The 19,258-nt window shown below is 42.4% G+C and overlaps 1 protein-coding gene across 5 annotated transcripts in view; it reads left to right on the top strand.

Moving 5' to 3' along the window:
* The window catches only part of CRHR2 (corticotropin releasing hormone receptor 2), a 135,313-nt gene that overhangs the window by 61,485 nt on the left and 54,570 nt on the right, over positions 1–19,258 (top strand). For all 5 annotated transcript variants that reach the window (XM_014256721.2, XM_014256722.2, XM_088054476.1 and 2 more), the window contains 2 exons: positions 11,416–11,501; positions 17,688–17,794. In XM_014256721.2, the coding sequence (XP_014112196.1) occupies positions 11,416–11,501; positions 17,688–17,794 (193 nt within the window). The remainder of the gene's footprint in view (positions 1–11,415; positions 11,502–17,687; positions 17,795–19,258) is intronic.

Here is a 19,258-nt window from a genome sequence, read left to right as displayed (position 1 = left end):
GCTGAAACAGAGACCCAGGAAGAGGGCAGACACTCTCAGAGAGCCAAAGGCATATCTCTGATCTGCCTCTTCTGGTTGATAAGGTGCTGTGGGCATGAAAACAGCACATACAGAACAATATGGTCTTTCACAGTTCCCTCTCAAAATGAATCTTGTACTTCTTTACTTCCTTTATGATATCACTTGCAAACCAAATTTCCTGCTGCTGTACAGCACTAGCAAACATTGGATGAAATATTATTTCTCTCAGGTTTGTGTTCTCACCTAAAGTTTCAATACATGCTGTCCTGGAGGAAAGGACTGGCACATGATTCATATTCCATGCTGTATTTTGGGAAAGAATGGAAATGCAGCAATGGAAGAAGCAATTTAAAGTGTGGAAGGGGAAGACTGGGGATTTATGCAGTTGGTGAACTTTTAAATCCAAGTAGGTGCATCATCAGCCTAGCAATTGCTTATCTACAAACTCAGCTATTTCCTGCTGCACTTCTATGTCCATCTATGAAGCATCTCTGGACACTGAGTTCCCCATAGCACTGCTGTGCTGGGTGATTAATTCAATAAACTTCTTCACACTATTTTCAAGGATGGGAAGAGGAAAACTGAGGGGGAGGCAAAATTGGATCTCAAAAGCCCAGTGCTCCTTATTGTAATTTCTTTAATGAAAGTTTCCTGTTCCTCATTGTGGCTGTGTAAGAAAGAACATCTGAGCTGGGTGCTGCTTTTCTCCTGGCAAGAGCTGGTTTTAAACCTTATTCTTCAACCAGTGGGAGAAGGAATTTATGTGGAGGGACAGCCCACAGAGAATGTAGCACTGTTAGTGCCTGTAAAAGATTTCTGAGACTTGGAATTATTGTATTTCCCTGTATCTGCAGGGACTTTACTTCTTCATCTCAAACAAACCTAATCTGTGATGGCCTAAAGAAGCTTTTTATATAAATAAATGTGAGCTATAACCCCTCCATCTGCAATCTCCACAGTCAAAATTCTGCCTCTTGATGTTGCTGAATATTTTTTGCTCATGCTATAAAATTGTATGGTTTGGGAAGGGATTGTTCTCACACACCTTAGATTCACTTCACAGAAACTGGGAGAACTTCCCCATTCTCATCCCCTTTTTAAACTAACATTATTAGAAGGGGAAATGTGGTTCAGCAAAATGGGCTCATATCTGCCAAGAAACATCTGGAATTTTTTATGTTCCTATATTAGGCTTAGCTATGAAAGCTGGCAGAGGCTGCTTTGGCAAATGGTCACCCGTCTGATGTTTGCAGGCTTTTTTTGTCTTGCAGACAGTCTGTTTCTTGCCTGCCTTCTGATGAATATTTAGGCTCGGGGAAGACACGGAGCTTTTTGGCAACCACACACAGCAGAGCTGACAGCAGCGTATGTTGTGTTTTTGTCCAGACATCCCAAGACGTGCAAGTGTGACAGGACCTGTCTGAATCATCCTGTGATTTTCTAAATGGCAAAGATTCTTATAAAATGCTGGATGTATGATTTGGACAATGGTTTGAAATGGGAAAAAAACCCCAAAAAAACAACAATCCCAAAACCCCAAAACCAGCTAACAAAGAAAATCCCTGTAATCCAGGCAACTTCTGTGGTTCCTGATGGGCATTCCTGTGGTGTAGGCAAACCCCAGTGCTGACTCAGGGATAATAATCAGGTTTTGCAGATCCTCCTGGCCTTTAAGCCCAACTCATTCCCTGTGTTGTGTGTGCTGTTTTCTCTCACCTTCCTGGGTTGCTCTTATTTTCTGTCTCTCCTGTGCCCTGCTTTCCTCTCACAGCCTCTGCTGCTGCACCTGAGGTTTCATGTGAATTCCTTGTCAAAAAGTATTTGAACCTTACCAGGCAAATATCACATGAATTGGTGCATTTTGGAACCTGCTCTCATCCCTCCTTTTCTCAACCACCTTTCTCATTATTTTTGCAGAGTTCTGAGAGCAGATCAGGATTATTCCTGGTGAACGCTGGCTCTGTGTTCCATCATGAGCATTCCTGCAGCTGCTGTGCTTTGCTTTTGAAACTTTTTGCAACTCATAAATTCCTGAATAAATTCCAGGCAGTGAAAGCTCTGTGAGGAGAGTATTGCTTCCCACATTCCCACTTAGCTGAGGCAAAAACTAAAATAAAGGGAGGCTGCACACACTCCTTTCCTTCAAGAGGTTGTGCAAATTGTCTTCTCGAGTCATCTGTCCTAAACTCCAGCCTCCAGCTCCTTTCCTCTCCCTCTCCCTCCTGTCTTAATCAGATCTTAGTGTTTCTCAGTTCCACAGTGCTTTACTACAGGTAATAAAGTACAGTTACACCTCTCATTATCATTGCCATCTCTCTGTGCATTCAGTAATTATGCCAGGTGACTAATTGAATTTTGAATTTCAGCTAAGAAGCAATTACCATAAAGACCAAACATCATTAGCAGCCTGTGCCCTGTCAGCCTTCCAGAAAGGGGTTAGGGATGGAGTTTCATGGCTCTGTGCTCACAAACAAATTGTGCTGCAGCCCTGGGTGATGCCTTTCCTCCTCCTGTGCTCTGCAGGAATTCACTGCCACTACACCACAAAGGGAGAATTAATGACCTGTTGGACTAACCAGCAGGAAGAACATTTTCTTAGACTACACCTTTCTCCCATGTGTGTTTTTCAGGTAGCTGTGTTAGGTGGACGTTCCCTCTCCGTGTAGGTGGAAGTGTTCTGGGCCAGGGAATCTCTCCTAGTAATTTGTGCATGACCCATACAAACACAAGTTGGATGATAGCCTGTTCCTTAAAACAATTGCATTACCCAGAGTCAAATGAGGGAAGTCTTTAAAATAAAGTGATTGTTGCACATCAAATGATAGGCCCATTCAGGCCAGTGTTTTGTTTACCTCCAGCACCTAAATTTAGGAGTGAAGATGCTTCTTTTTCCTGTAGGTGGTTAAATCTGTCCTGTTGTCAATGTGGGGAACAACTCAGCTCCATAAAGTAAATGGCCATGGATCAGCTGAATCTGTCTAGACTGTGCTGGCTGCAATCTTGGAATCACTTAATTAGCTTAAATTTGGGAATTCAGTACGGTTTGGTGGCCTGGATTGAGTAGATAGCATGGACATGAGAGGTGACCTCAGTGCTGGATGTCTGTCTGGCAGCAAGGGTGTGGTAACCTTCACTCACACATGAACATCAGGGCCTCAGAGTCCAAATGTCTGAATCTTGAGCTCAAGTAAGAATAGGACAAGTCTGAAGAAAGACTCTCCTGGGTGTTGTTGTCATTTCCAGCAATCCAAGTTTCAGTGACTTTCTGAAGTGCAAGTGATGTCTGTGCATCTTCTTTTGTGTGTGATACACACAAAATTAATCTCTCTTTCAGGAGAGATTAATTTGAGTAACTGGGTGTGGAAATAAGCCCAGCATAAATGCCAGAATTTTATTTTGCAACAGTTTTTTGGGGAATTGAACAATTTCTCATTTCTGTTCAGCTAGAAGTGGTTTGGGTTGGGAGTTTGGTTTGACTTTTGTATTGTGTTCTGTTTTTTTTTCTGTATTTTTTTTCTTGTGCTGAAAACCAGGTGAAGGGAAAAGATGATAACCTGAAGAGTTTGAGCTTTGTAATCTTCCTCTTCTATCTTTTTTCTCTAAGATACGTGGAGGTGCGAGCTGGAAGCCTTTGGGTTCTGTGTGTGCTCACACCTGGCGATGTGCTGTCTCAGGGATTTACCTGCAGACTGCACCAAGCCTTGGGAGGCTGCAGGCAGGATTAGCCAAGCTTTTGTCAAGTGCTGCTGAGCCTCTTCACTGGGTTTTCTCTCCCTGTCTTCTGGGTATTCCCTCAGCTGTTTCTGTAACAGCATAGCCCTGACCTTTCAGAACAAGAGTTCCCTCAGTCACAGCCATGAAATAATTTCTTAAGGAAATGAATGTTATATAAGGGTAATAATTATATAATTGAATAATAATTCTTTTATTATTCAGTTATTAATAGGAGGGTTATCACAGGAGCTATAAACGATTTGGGATGAGGAAGGCAGCCTCCAGGATGATTCCCAACTCATCCTTCTGAGGAGTGATTGTCTTGGGAAAGGGCAAGTTTGGAAATTGCCTACCACTGCCCACACCTCAATCCTGAAACAATTCAAAATGAAGCTGTGAAGAAACAGAGTATTTACTGTAAAAAAGTTTTATTTTATGGAACAGTTTTTGCTAATGCTGGAGGTACAAGGAGTGAAAAATATTGGAAGATACTGTGTTTCCTGAGGTGAACCATGTGGGGATCAGAGATTCAAACAGAATGTGTGAGATTTTTTGTGAGAAGGTTTACATTAGCAGGTATTTCATTGAACAAGGTTGAAAAGAGCCACTTTTCTGACATTTCTGCACAATTCAGTCTATGGGATCATTCTAATGTCACTGCTTGCTGCCAGGAGCCACAGCCTGGGGCAAGGAGAGTTCAAGGCCAGGTTGGATGGGGCTTGGTCTTCTGGAAGGTGTCCCAGCCCATGGCAGGGGGTGAAACTGAATCATTTTAAAGTCTTTTCCAACCCAGAATATTCTGTGATCCTCTGTACAAACAGAACTGAGTACCTCAGGTGCTTTCAATCTCTGTAGGTCCAACAGAGAGTGCCTTGGGCTAGAAACACAGAGAAATGCTTCTCTAAACTCTGAAGGAGCCTGGAACACTTCTAAACTTCTGAAAGGTTCTGATCCTGCCTTTTGACCTGTTCTGTGACCTGGGTGGATCACTTGAGCTCTTCAGCAGGTGGGAAATCGATGCACAAAGTGAGCATAATTAGGCTGCTTGAGCTTCTTGTAAACCTTTTCAGGATTTCTTGGCAAAGGAAAGCAATACAAAACTCATCGAAGTTCCTAATGTGCTTGAAAGCCTGAGGACACATAAAGCTGAGCCAGACAGAGCTGAGTTTAGGAGTATTTTTCATGGGGAACATTCCTTGCCTAAATTATTATTTATCTGCCTTTCAAGACTCTCCTATAAGTGCATTATATTTCTGTACAAATTAAAAAAAACCCCAGCTGTGACATGCAGAGAAAACCTCTTGGCTTTCAGGTTGATGTTGGCTGATGTACAAAGCAATAAGCATCAGTTGGATAACTGTTCTTGCCTCTCCTTATTTTTGTCAGAATATCCCTCATTCACAAATAAAATATTTGGAGAGAGATATTTTGTTATTTTTTTTCCCCCCAGTCTGCTGGATGTCACAATTCTGCTGCTGTCACTTATGATTTCTAGAAATAGTAAGCAGTTGTCCTGATGTTTTGTGAATCCTACCTGGCTCGAGCTTGTCACTGCAACAATCAGAAAAAAATAAAGCACCAAAGAGGGAGGGTGGCACATGAATAAATAATTTATAGCCCCATGATTCAGCCTCTATTTTTAGAAGCTTGCTGTTTTTCCGAGACTTTGAAAGGGGCTAAGAATAATCTATACATGAAGTGATGTGTACCTTATGCAACAGAGGGTTTTTTCTGTCTCATTTGATCTGGCTCCTAGGAAATCTGGGCAGCCAATGTGAGGAATTTGTATCGTGCAGTTCCTGTTGGATTTACTGGGGATCATGGTGGATAAGTACCCAAGAGAAAACTTTTTTTGCTCAGTACCAAGCGAAATGTTTTATTTTGAACATTAAATTAATAAAAGAAGACATTGGGAAAATCTTGCAGTGTCCCAGAGATTAAAGCCCCCTGAAAAAAAATGAGTCCTTTAAACTGATTTTGAATTCCTCATGAAATCCAGCATTGGAAGAGACCAGAGCTGAACTCCATGTTGTGAGCACCTCCTGGGCTACAACATTCAGCACTGGGATATTTTGGGTTGTTTTCCTCCTGTGTTCTTTGAATGTATCTAAAATTTTTCTTCAGGGAGTAAAACCCGGGCCCAATTTACTTTCCCCAAACCTCTCAAGTGATTTTTGTTTTCCCAAAACTGGGTATTTCAAAATCCATTTATTCAGCTCAGAAGATGTCATCCAGCTTTAATCATGGCACTGAGACAAAGCAGGTTTTCTCCACTATCTCTTCTGATTTTGCGGACCAGCATATCACAGAAACTATTTTAATTTATATCTAAGGGAAAACCTCACTTATTTGAGCTTGCTTTCCATTGGAAAATTTGTCATAAACACCTTCATGTTGGGGGCACCATGGGCTGCTGTGCTGTGCCATGAAGCCAGAGTAGGAAGGGATTGGTGAGATGTGGACAAGACTGGCTGCGAGTTGCTATTCTAAAATTATAAGGCTGAACTCTGCCCGTGGCAAATATGCAGAACTAACCTACCCTGGAAAGGATGGAAAATTGCTCAGCTAGGTCAGAGGGCAGTACAGGGGCAAAAACAGTTCAATAATTGTCTTAAAAAGTGAGGAAAAAATATAGATATAGGATATCAACAAAAAATAATCACAGTGGAGAGATTTAACAGACTGTCTGTAATAGTTTTACAAAATAATTACTGAAAATTCTTGGGGCTTCCATCTTTTAATCTGGACTGAACAAGTCCTGTGGGTAGGGAGGTGGATAATGTGTCCCACTGTGCTCTTTCAAGGTGTTTATTGTATCTGTGAGTCTCTGCCACAGTCACTGCTAACCCCACTTCCCAAAACCCTGTGTGCTCCAGGGGGGATTCTGCTTCTCTGATTGATGGACCCTTCATTTCAGCTCAGCCGACAGCTAACATGGGTCAGCAAGCTGTCAAAGCAGCCACATACCCTCAGCTCAGCGCTTAACAGGCTGTTTTACTTATGTATTCATTTTTCTGTTTATTCCCTTCACTCCAGTAGCTGATGAACTTGTCTCAAGATTCCACGGCCACTCTGTGTGTGTAGAATCCAGGAGATGAAAGGCGTAAATAGCCAGAGAAGTCAGATTTCCATTTTAATGACAACTGGAAATGTAAACCTTGTCAAAAAGTCATCTACATGAGACACAGCAAGACAAATAAAATCTCTTTCAGAACCAGCTCAGTTCCAGTTGTCAGGGACAAGATCCATTATAGCAGTTCCTGTGTGCAGGGTCTAGAATTGTCTTTCACTCCCCTGGGAGGGAGGGAGTGGTGAACTTGTGCTGAGAATGACATCCCCTTACCTTTACCCAGTGCTCCTGTCTCCTGTTTGTGTCATGCTTTTAATGGACTTTTACTGACTAAACACAAGCCTCCCACCAGGCCAATCCATACATATTGAGTTACCACTACCTGAAAGGCTTTGTGTTCTTCAACAGGGTCAATAAAAAAAGAAAAATACAGAGAGACTACTCATCAAACACTTTGCTTTACATACTCCATTCGGAAATGCAACATCATCTGCAGTTAGAAATTAAATTAAGGGCTAGGTTTTACCTCATGAACTGATGTAGAACATTGTACCTGAGCTGTGTTTTAAAGCTGTTCCAGAAGATAACTTTATGTAGTTAATCACAGAACCACAGGATGGCTGAGATCTGGTCCTGCCCCCCTGCAGTTGCCCAGGAGCATGTCTTAAAATGCTCTTAAGTATCTTCAAAAAGGGAGACTCCACAACATCCCTGGGAAACCTATTCCAGTGTTCTGTCACCCTCACAGCAAAAATATGTCAGTGGATTCTAAGGAGCAGACAAATCCCAGTTGGGATGACAAATATTGGATGTTGCTGCTCCATTTTCTGTTTAGACACTCACTGAGGGCTCTCTAGGAGAGTCTCTGGCAGTGTTGTTAATAAAGTGCTATAAATTGGGGTGGGATTCATTTTACATGAGTTTAGATGACTAAGACTCATTTCTGTTTGGCATAAAGGTCCTTGAGCTGATTTGTGATAAACTGCTCTTATCCCATGCAAGTTTCCCCAGAATTATCTGGTAATACTGGTGCTGAGTTGCAGGGATGCTGAAGAGAGTTATGGGAAAACTGGAAACAGAGTTTGGATGTCTCCGCACTTTATCAAAAACCAGAGGTGTGAGGAGTCCTTCAAAATTAATAAATAAAAGTCTGTGAGCTTCTTTCTTGTACTTCCATGCTAGATGAAAAACATTTTCCATTATTATTGATGTATGGGCTCAAATCTGGGTTATCAGCTTCTTTTTATTGAAACAGCAAATATGCCCTAGTTTCTTAGAAGTCCCATTTGCCCTGAAAACAGACAGAGTTATGATTATCACAGTCTGGTTTGGTTTTTTTTATAATGCAACACTAATTTTCTCCTGCATTCAAGGAACTTTTGCTCTCCATCTTGAATTTCTCACTTGCTCTTCAGTGGTTCTACACCACTAAGAATAAAGATCAGGCTCTGTATAGCGTGGGTGTGTGGCCATGTGTGTATAAATACATAAAAGTGAGACATTCCTGTAGGTGTTTGATTGTTTACCTGGATATATTCTGTGAAGAACTTTTAAATGATAGACTGAGCTGGACTTTCCCAAGAGCTGGAGTCAGGGAGAATTGGCTGTCCCAGTTGTATTCCTGCCAAGGTTTCGCTGTAGCTGTGCTCAGATCTTTTGCTTCCCTTTTTCTGATGTGGGATGAAGTTTTTCAGGGGTGGAGACCCCTCTTACATCACCTCGAGTCCATGGGAGCTGCGAATGTTGGTGCTGCTGCTGTTGCTGTGTGTCTGGGCTCTGCCTGCTGTCCTTGGCATTCCTGGTGGAATATGACTCTGATCAGCACCCCTGGGTCAGCCCTTAGGGGAAATAGGACAATAATGCGTTTGTAGTTTGGAGGGGTTGAAATACATTCAGTGAAAGCTGGATGCTCTGAGCTCTCCTGGATATTCCTTTCTGTTCAGGCCCTTTTACCTCCCTGCTTGTCTCCTGGACTGATGATTACGCAGAAGAAACCAAGAGCCACAAATCTACAATAAAAGGAAATCAATATTTTCAAAGTGGAAGAAGAGACCACAGACTGAGGGCCAGGAGTGAATATTGGATGATGTGTCAAGAGCTCTGTGCATAAAGGCTGAGTGCTGCCTGTGCCATCCTGAGTCATCTACTGCTTGTTATTCATTTGCATGAACATTAAATCTCCTTGTCCAGTTGTGTTATATGAGTGCAAGTGCACACAGAGCACAAATAACCATGTTATTATATAAAACCATAACATTGTAACCGCCAAATCTCTATTTGGTGTATTCCTTCTTGAGAACAGAGTCAGGAAGGGAGGGGAAATTACAGGAAGAGAGAGTACGCTGAGTTCTTCACCGTGTCATTTGTCTAGGAAAATGAAATTTTACACAATTGTTTTTCAACTAGGAAAAAAATATTGCTAATAGCTGTATTTTTTTTTTTATTTTTAGCTCTTGTTGCCCTAGAAAGATCATATAAGTGTTATATGTGTATCATGGGTGGGAGGGAGGGAAGGAGGGAAGGAGGGAAGGAGGGAAGGAGGGAAGGAAGGAAGGAAGGAAGGAAGTGGCGGAAGGAAGGAAGTGGCGGAAGGAAGGAAGTGGCGGAAGGAAGTGGCGGAAGGAAGTGGCGGAAGGAAGTGGCGGAAGGAAGTGGCGGAAGGAAGTGGCGGAAGGAAGGAAGGAAGGAAGGAAGGAAGGAAGGAAGGAAGGAAGGAAGGAAGGAAGGAAGGAAGGAAGGAAGGAAGGAAGGAAGGAAGGAAGGAAGGAAGGAAGGAAGGAAGGAAGGAAGGAAAGGAAGGAAGGAAGGAAGGAAGGAAGGAAGGAAGGAAGGAAGGAAGGAAGGAAGGAAGGAAGGAAGGAAGGAAGGAAGGAAGGAAGGAAGGAAGGAAGGAAGGAAGGAAGGAAGGAAGGAAGGAAGGAAGGAAGGAAGGAAGGAAGGAAGGAAGGAAGGAAGGAAGGAAGGAAGGAAGGGAAAAAGAAAAGAAAAGAAGAAAAAGAAAAAAGAAAAGAAAAAGAAAAAAGAAAAGAAAAGAAAAGAAAAGAAAAGAAAAGAAAAGAAAAGAAAAGAAAAGAAAAGAAAAGAAAAGAAAAGAAAAGAAAAGAAAAGAAAAGAACCTTTACTGTAGGATATAAATTAGTAATTACAGCTGGAGTTTGGAATGAGAGATTCCCAGAAGCCAGATCTGCTTGCTGCTGTTGTTTCTGAGAAGTGACTGATACTGGAGGAGATCCTGGATGAGAAAAATTCAGAGTTTGGTTTCCCCCCATCCTGTTCATACCCTCAGTGTGTGGGAGATCTGCTGTGACAGCTCAGAGAGCTGCACTGATGGGGGTTGTACGTTCCCTGTGCCTCACAGGGTGGGTTGTGTTTGTGCTCTCCACAGCTGAGCTGGAGGGATACAACCAGGGAAAATGAAGAGTGAGTAAAACAAGGGTTTGAATGAATAAAATAAGGGTTTCATATGAGCAGTACCCTGGAAGTGGGACTCAACATCCGACTAAGCATTAACTCATCTGGAGAGTCAGGAGTTTGCTAGAGGCTCAAAATCAGCAACAATTCTGCACAGAGAGCTTCAGCACTGGCCACAGGAAGGGACAAATGCAAGGGCTTTTAGGGATGTAAACTGGATCCTACCACCTAAACCCCACTCAGGCTGTTTTGTTTTGTTTGGCCTCGTCACTCCAAAAAGAAACAGTGGAAAAATGCCAATAGACAGCAGCAATATGAAATTCAGTGATCTGTGTGGACATGGTGTCATCTGGAGCTTCTGCAGGGGCTGTCATTTGTTGACTTCTCTTAGAAGAAGCACCTGTTCAAAAGTCTCTTTACCTTTTTCAAAGGCTGGTGTCAGCAGCACATTTGGGACCATTTGATTTTCCTGCACTAAATGACCGTGGCAAAGGCCCAAAAAGAAATTGGGTAAAAGGCAGAAAGAACATCATGAAGAGTCCATCAGGAAGTTGCCTGTATTTGTCCTTTGGGGATCTTTCTAGATTTCCTGTTTTATTTTAATTCTCTTGTTTCTAGGAAACAGTTCAAAATAAGAATGGGAAAAAACCCAAGAACTTCTTGGGTTTGGGATTGGATGTGCATTTGATGAGTAGAGGAAGGTTTGTATAAAAACAAACAGTTTTCTCTCAGAATTCCTTGGGATGAAGGGAGTGCTTGCTAGAAATTGGAACTCCCTTCTTCAGCCCAGTACTGCCACATGTAGTTCCCAGAGCCCTGCAGGATGATGTTGAATTTGGACATTAAATCTCTGCTTCAGTAATTTGTGATTTTCACTTACATGTGAGAATTGGCACCTTGGGAAAACACCAAGAATGGTTTCAGTTGCAATGTTCTCATACATTTGCTGTCTTCTGAATTCATATTCTGTAAGAAAAAAAACCTATTAATAAATACCTTTAAATACTCATTGTCTGTAGATGTATTTGTTATTTATTTCTCCTCTCAGTGGGTTGCTCCAGTACTCACAGAGGTGGGATGAGTTGATTTGCCTTGTAAATAATCTGTTCTGACAATCTTTTCTTGAACCTGTGAAGTGTCTAGGCTGTTTCAAATCCAGCACAGAGTGTTCATCTGTCTTTTATTTTGGTCTGTACCAGGAAATGCCTACAGAGAATGCCTGGGCAATGGGACATGGGCTTCCAAGATAAACTACTCTCAGTGCGAGCCTATTCTGGATGACAAGGTCTGTATTTTTCCCTTCATTCTTCTCAATGACATTTCTCAGTATAAATGAATGCAAAACTAAACTTAAGGTTAACGTGCTAATTTGGGACTTCTGAGAGAGGTTCCATTTCTGTCTCTGCAATGAAACCTCCCTGTGAATTGAGGCAAATCACTTATCCTCTCTCCATATCCCCTACTCACATGGTTTTTTAAAAAGGATGTTTTATCTCACTCTGTCCCTGATGATGTGTGTTTATGCAGATTTTTTTCTAGCTTTCTTCAGAGCCTACAGCTGCTACAGTAAATGTTAGTAATAATAACAATAAGACCTAAAGCCTCTTTGGCACTAAAAAATAAGTTCAGACAGCTGATTCCGCCCTATATCTGCCCATTCTGAGGTCAACAACTGACCTTTACAGATCTCAGTGTCATTTCTCCTTAAGCAAATATGTAAAGGGGCAGCAACAGAAAAAATACATAAAAAGTAGACTCAGGACCCAGCTGTCCTTATGAGATTGAGCCAGTCTTGCATGACATAGGAATTAGCAGATTTAAATTAGCATATGGGGTTAAGTTCCTTCAGAAGGGCTGTGAGGAATTATGCAAAGCCCTTTTCAGATGTCTCAGAAACATCATAGAAATTCACCCTCACACAGTTTAAGCCTTCAAGCCCTTCATACTCTTCCTCCTGTGTTGCTGTGGTGGGACACAACCCCACAAAGGCTTTGTTGCTGTCTCTGCCAGGAGTGGCTTTTCCCTCTAGGAGCCAGGGTGGAGCCCAGCAGCTCAGACTGGTTTGTTTTGGGGTTCATTCAGCTCATTCTGTCCTTGTGGTTGTGCCATGCCAGGGACAGAGAGGAGGGAGATGAGATCCCACGTTTAGTACTCAGGGACTCTGGAGTGGTGCTCTGGAGGATGTGCTGTGGCTGTGGTGCAGCATCCATCCTGTAAGATCCACCTGCTTGGTCAGTGTGGGCTTTCACCAGTGAATCACAAAACAAGTAACAACCCACCAGCTGCTGAGGAAGACCTGTTCTTACCCCCTGGCTCATTTAATCCCCTCTCCTTTTCCTAGAGGCTTCTAGGAATTAAGAAAAGTTGTGCCAGTACCTGACTTCCACCCAGAGGGACATTCAAGGTGTTCCAGCATGGTGGGGAGGCTCCCATGGCAGTTTAGTCCAACCTAAGCTGGAACCACCCCGGTGCAGCCCCTCCTTACAATTCATTCCCATTTAAAATGAAAAGCTAACTTGCTGACGAGTCTTATTTTTTTTGGATGAATCAGGTCCCTAAGCCATCCCAGTGCTTTGCTGCAGGAGTGCTGGGGCCAGCACAAGTTGGGGGCCTGGGAGGGACTGACTGAACATGTCTTAAAAGTGGTCAGGAGAGGGGATGTGGAGCAGCCAGTGGTGATTTGGAGAGTGGGGAGCAGAGCTGGGCAAAGACTCGATGCCTGTGATGTGTTTTAGGTGGTACAGGAAGCCTGAGCTGGGAGCAGTGAGCTGCACCCCTCAGGAAAACGCTGCTGCATTTTAATAACACTCGTTATGTGTTTGCATGGCTCCCAACAGTGGCTGGCTGTGCACGAGCAAATACAGAGGGGTTTTATTTGAAGAGGCTGGAGAAGTGTTGTGACTAGAGGACAGATTATTCCCTTTACTCTGTTTTTGCTTTCAAAAACTTTGCAGCTATGGTGATAGCTTAAAACTCCTTTAAATAGCATGTTTCTTAAACAGATGAAAGTGCAGATGTTCCCCCACCCTTGCTTACAGAGGCTTAAAAACTCATTTATTAGATCTTTAAAGATTTGTGACAAGCTTTGCAGATATTAATATTTGTGAATATTTTTGAAATCTCTCATAATGCTCAGTGTTACAGATGAATACTTTGTGATCTCAAAAAAAAATAATAGAAAAAAGGAAAAATCCCCACAGATTTGCTCCATTTTGATTAAAGGTGAGATTCAGGCATACAAATGGGTCTATTGTTATTTATTGAGTTTAGCAGATGCTAGACATCAGTTGGGGGAAATGAAATACCGTGTGATTTGTGTTTATTTTAATCCAAAAAACCAACACTGCTTTTAAGCTTGACCACTCACAAGCAGAGTGCTGAAGAATCACATGGTTTTAATTCAGTGATTGATAACAGGGGATAGGAACAGGACTTCTCAACATCAATCCCATGCCATATGACAGAGTTTTGGTAATGTAGCAATAGAAATGTTAGGTTTTTTTCAGCTGTGGGTCAGTCTTACGGGGCATCAGTCCAGTAATACAAATTCTCTGGGTTATATTAATGCGTCATTGCTCTGCTTGTGGTTGAGACCTGTGGCAGTAGCTGATAGAACTCTGCTCTGGGACTGATTTGGTGCTAGATTCCCACTCTGACTGAGATCTAGTTCCTTGCATGTAGCTGTGTGGTGTAGTTTAAAATGTCCCAGTGTCTCCATGCATCTGGCAGGTGACTGTCCTTTTCCAGCCTTAAAAATTCTGATTCAGCAGCAGCCATGGAGTTCAGTCACCAGGACCAGCTGGGAATCACAAGTGTCCCCAGCGCACCTCAGGGGACACAAGGTGCCTGTGTGTGCACAACTACTGCTAACACCTGAGTGTTGGTGTCCTCGTGTCAGACTGAACCTCACCCTCTGAACAAAGAGGTGGCTCCTCCTCCAGGCACAGGAACAAGATGTAGAAATCATTTTGATCCAGCTGGCTTTTCGGTGGCATGGTGTGTGACAAATGGAAAGATTCTCCTCAGCCTACAAGGTCCTGTGTTGAGATGGCCTTCACTGCATCTGACACAAAACTCTTTTTCTTAGAAGAGAGCACCTCAGGCAGCAAAAGACACATCTTAGCCTCCAAAAAGAGCTGTAAATCAGGAACTTTGGTGTTGTGGTCTGTGGCAGCTGTACATTAATTTGCTTCTGCTGATGTTTTGAGGTGGCTTCAAGCTGAGGAGCTGAGTTAGCACCACGCTGGGCTCAGACTAATGTATCCTGCGTAGGAGCACGGTCACATCAGCCACAGCAGTTCCCAGCTGGCTCAGGACGGGAAAGCAGTGAGCTCAGAGTCATCTGGGATGACAGATACTTCCCAGCTGCTTCTGAAAGTCTTTGGAATTGTGTCCTCAAGCTGTGCTGGTGCTGAGATCATGCTGGCACCAGGAGGAAATAGGAAGTGACTGACTGGCAGTGGCGTGTGGAGCCTCCCAGGGAGACAGGAGCTGTAAACACTGGCAGGACCTGTCAGTAAGTTCTGTCAGAGGCAGCAAGATCCTTGTCAGATGGTCAAAGAGTTCAGCTGTTGGGTGGTTATTGATTCCAATCGCTCTCTGAATTGTTTAGGACAGGTTAAGCAGCCACATTCTAGCTGAAGCAAGGGGAAAAGTGCCCTAGACAGAATGACTCTGTCATTAGCTTGAAACCTGCCTGTGGGGAACCCACCATGCCTTAGATGCGCAAAGTGAATGCAGTAAGACATTGTGCTGTCATTCCTCAGTTTACCTCGTAGGAGGCACCTCTGCCCTGTCTGGTGGAAGGTGATTGTCAGGTCTAATGTCATGGAACGGGATCACAGTGGTGTGACCTGCTGTGGCCAGGGCGTAAAGCCATCTCTGGATTCCCCATCCCTGGATTCCTTACCTGTGGAAGTGTTCCAGGTCAGGTTGGACCAGGTCAGGGGCTCTGAGCAGCCTGGCCTCGCACCTGGCATTCCTGACCATGGCAGGAATCATCATTAAGGTCCCTTCTGACCCAAACCTTTCCAGGATTCTCTGATCTCCTTCTCTAGCTCATTTCTAATCTAGCAACCTCCCTCCTAAGCCTGAATAGAATTTAAATCTTTGTTTTAGTGAAGTGAAGCATCTTCCTGAAAGGAGAAGGATATTGGGTAACAGGAGAAGAGTGCTGACATTTTAAATGTATCAGTGTCCAAGAGGCCGAGCCAGAAAGGAGTTGTGCAAGTATTTTACATGAGCTGAGCTTTGGGGAGCATGCACATGATTTTCTGGGCATTGCTTTTCAGCCCTGAAGGTGTTGCCTCCCATTCCAGCAGAGATGCAGATTGCATGTAGGCTGGTGGAAAGTGATATTGTCACCCTGCCAGCTTAGTTTGCAGTTCTTGTTTCTATGATATTGAATTTGCCTTCAGGAAACCTTGTTAGCATCAGAAGCAGAAAATATGAAAGTCGTGCCTGTTTTTTCTTGATCAATGCATCAAACAGGAGCTTAATAATTTTATTTTTCCAAGTAATTTTCTCATGTTTTGAACCACACCTTCTTAAAACTTCTTAAAATAGTGGTAAGGAGCCAAAGAAGGGTCAGACTTAAAGAGCAGGAACCTCATGCTGGAAAAACACAAGGTTTGCAATCTTCCAGGAGATTTCTAGCACTAAATGAGCAATTCTGAAAAAAGTTCTTAGTCAGATGGGTTTGGGTTTTGATAGTGCTGTGGGCAGCAGTGAGTTGGATTCAATGATCCTTTTGGATCCCTTGAGATGTTCTGTGATCCTTTGGCTCTGTGAATTAAGCAAGAGAGTCAATGAGCCCTGCAGTTTGCCAGGGCATTGTTGAATAAAGCAGCATTGCACAGGTAGGCACATCAGGTCAAGTGAGTTTTCTTTCCCTTCAGGTGTCCCCTGGACTGAAGGATAAATAAAACACAGTGTGGAATTTGCATTCTGTAGCTCCATTTTGTTGGTTTGTTTTTTTCTTTTCACCTCCAGGCGATTCAGAAAATGGGCCTGGAGATGGGGAAGTTTATTTTAGGGGATTTTATAATAGACTTAAAAATACTCTGCGTGGTTGAGTTCTGTCCAGAAACAGCACATTACTCTGTGAGCTGAAGATACAGGCAGGTTTCATCACAAAAACCATTCCAAGAGAGCTCCCTGGCTCTCTGGCAAAGTGCTGGAAGATGCTTATCTTCACAGAACAATGGAACAGATTCACTACAGCTGCTGGTTGTAGTTTCAGCCAAACATTCATTCATTGACAAATGCCTTTCACTGGAGTAAAATGTTAAGGGAAATTGTTAGGGGGAAAAAATGAAAAAAAAAAATAAATTCAACCAAAATTATTTAAAAATGAAACCATTTGTAGGATTTTATTTTCATATTTTTATCACAAGGGAGGAAATGTAGGTGGTTAAATTTTAAGAGCCTTGTTCTTATGAAGGAGGGCAATATCCCAACTTGGGGAAAGATCTGCTTAACTTGAAAAGAAATAAATGACAAAACAAATAAATAAATATATTTTTCAGGGGCATTTATTCTTCCAGTAGCAAACCTCTTTTTAGGCAGCTTTAGTATGTATCTGAATAATGTCTTTCTACTTCTTCCTAGCCAGGCAAAGAGAGGAGATGCTTCTCCTTTCTCTAGAGCAAACAGCAGCCCTTCAGTAAAGATGTTTCTGCAAGGTCACATTGTGGTCACTAAATCCCTAAATTCACTGATTTAGATGGGAGCACTTCTGTACATATTTTTTTGTTTACAGGATCAAGAACCTACCAACAATCTCCCCCACATCCTAAGAAATAGACACTAACACAGGAAATTTCCCCCCATATTTGGGTTGCTGCTGAAAACAGCAGGATCCCTGGTTTGTCAGGCTCTCCCACAACTGAAGGGACAACACTGGGTTCCAGCTCCTTTAGTCTCATTGGTTCTGCCCTGGGTTTGAAGGATAAAGATCACAGCCTTCAAGGAATATTTTGAGAAGATTTTCTCAGAGGAAAATCTGCCTTTATGGGAAGGCTTGTTATTTATTTTTACTGACATTTTTTTGTGTGTGAAAACCAAGCCATTTGAGTGGGAAAATGGCATAACTTGGCTCATTAAGACCGTGGTGTTTCCTAAGAAAATGCTTCATAACTTTTGAAACTCTGAGATGTGTCTTTGATAGGTTTGTCACATAAAATGACAAAGGTTTAAAATAAGAAAACCTGAGGAATTGATAGAGCGGGAAAAAAAAAAGCAAAGTAAAGTTTTTTGCAGATATTTGCAATAAATTGTGGACAAATCCCAACCTGAAATGACACCAAGCCTGTACTTGCGTGCCTGGGCAATATGGGCATCAGCCCTGGGACTATCATGTCATTGTAAAGTTGAGAAAAGTAATTACTGTTTTCTGAAGTGATGAACTGTGCCTGAATGCCAGTGCTTGGAGACTGATGCTGATTTAACCCTGTTATCTCTTTACCTCCAGAGGAAGTATGCGCTCCATTACAAGATTGCTCTCATCATAAACTACCTGGGCCACTGTATTTCAGTAGGGGCCCTTATAGTTGCCTTTATGCTTTTCTTGTGCTTGAGGTGAGTAATGTGTTTGCATGTTTCTAACTCAGTTGGGTGATGATTTCTGGGTTGCTCCAGCCCTCTCGTGACTGTCCAGGTCGTGGATGGTCCTGAAAGTGGTCATGGCTTTTATGTTCCTCAGCACATCCGTGGTTTTGCTGACTAATGTGCTGGATGAACTCCTCCTGAGAGTAGGAGCTAAAGCCTGTTTGGATTCAGGGTAAGAGCTGAACATGATTTATTGATGCATCAAAAAAAATGCAGTGAGTGCAGTGTTCTTCATTAAGGGGGACTGGGATCTGAGTGTGTCAAGTTGCAAGTTTTGGGGGCAGGTTTTGTTTTCTCACGTGGCAGGACATGGTAATGCCTTGCATTCCCTGACAGCTAAACCCAGATCTAAACCAAAGGAAACAGAACAAAATATTTCCATTTTGCTTTGGGTTAATTTTGTTTTTTCTTTCATTAAAGGGCTTAGAAGTTTTCTTAAATAAAAAGAGGATTTATCATCAGTGGAGCTTAATCCCCAGCAGTGCTCATGAAATGATGAATGCAAATCAAGGAGACAGCATAGAAACCCTTCCCTGATCTGTTCTAGGGTGCAGAAGGGAGTTTGGCAAATGGAGATGTCAGTGAAAGCAGAATTAGGACTAAAGGGACCAGAAAGGACAGGAGGAAAGGCAACTTAGTGGAAAACAAGTAGATGCAGATCAGTCATCATATGTATATCCACAGCCTGAATCACAGGAATATATTTTCATAGGAGTGGCCTGGTGGGTTAATTCTGTATTATGTCTTGGATTCCATGGCATTTCTGTATAATTTGTGCTCTGTTGTCCAGGAGAGTTCAACCTGAATTTAAAACCAGCTCCACTGAGTGCTGTGGAATGATAATCCCTAAGAAAAACCTTGCCCTAATAGCAGAGGATAAACTGGGTGGAGGACATCCTCCCCCTGCCCAGGATTACAACAGGATGATTGACAGTGACCTCAGAGCAAGAATTACTCTTTTCCTGGAGCGGAGCATCCCAAAAGTCTTAGCTAAGTCTTCTGAGCATTCCTAACAAGGCCTTTTCTAATAACAATAGGAATCTTCTCGCACTCCAGCATCTATAAACAGAATAAATCTATGCTAATGGAAACAAAAAAAAAACAAAAAAACACCTTAAAAAATTAAATGGGAACTTTTATGATGCATCAATTTAAACTTCCATTTCCAGCCCTCTACAGTGGATATAAAGCTAATTCCCACAGTGCTTGGAGACCTGAATTAATTTGCACTGAATAAAGAATGCAAATTATTCATTGCAGTAACTATATTCCTTGCTTTTATGCTTAGTCTTTTATAAATACTTGAGTAAATAACACAAAAACAATTAGGTAGGATGGTATAAATGTACCCAGCTTCAAACACAGAGGGGGCCCAGCTGAATTCTTCTAAATTGTTCTTCTGTTGTTTAAACTTAAAGGTTTAAATTTTGCAGT

This window comes from Pseudopodoces humilis, chromosome 1 (assembly GCF_049639895.1).
Source record: "Pseudopodoces humilis isolate 2021_Gansu_Grassland_sample_001 chromosome 1, ASM4963989v1, whole genome shotgun sequence".
NCBI classification, from domain to species: Eukaryota; Metazoa; Chordata; class Aves; order Passeriformes; family Paridae; genus Pseudopodoces; species Pseudopodoces humilis.
This window is presented reverse-complemented; position numbering and strand designations above follow the sequence as displayed.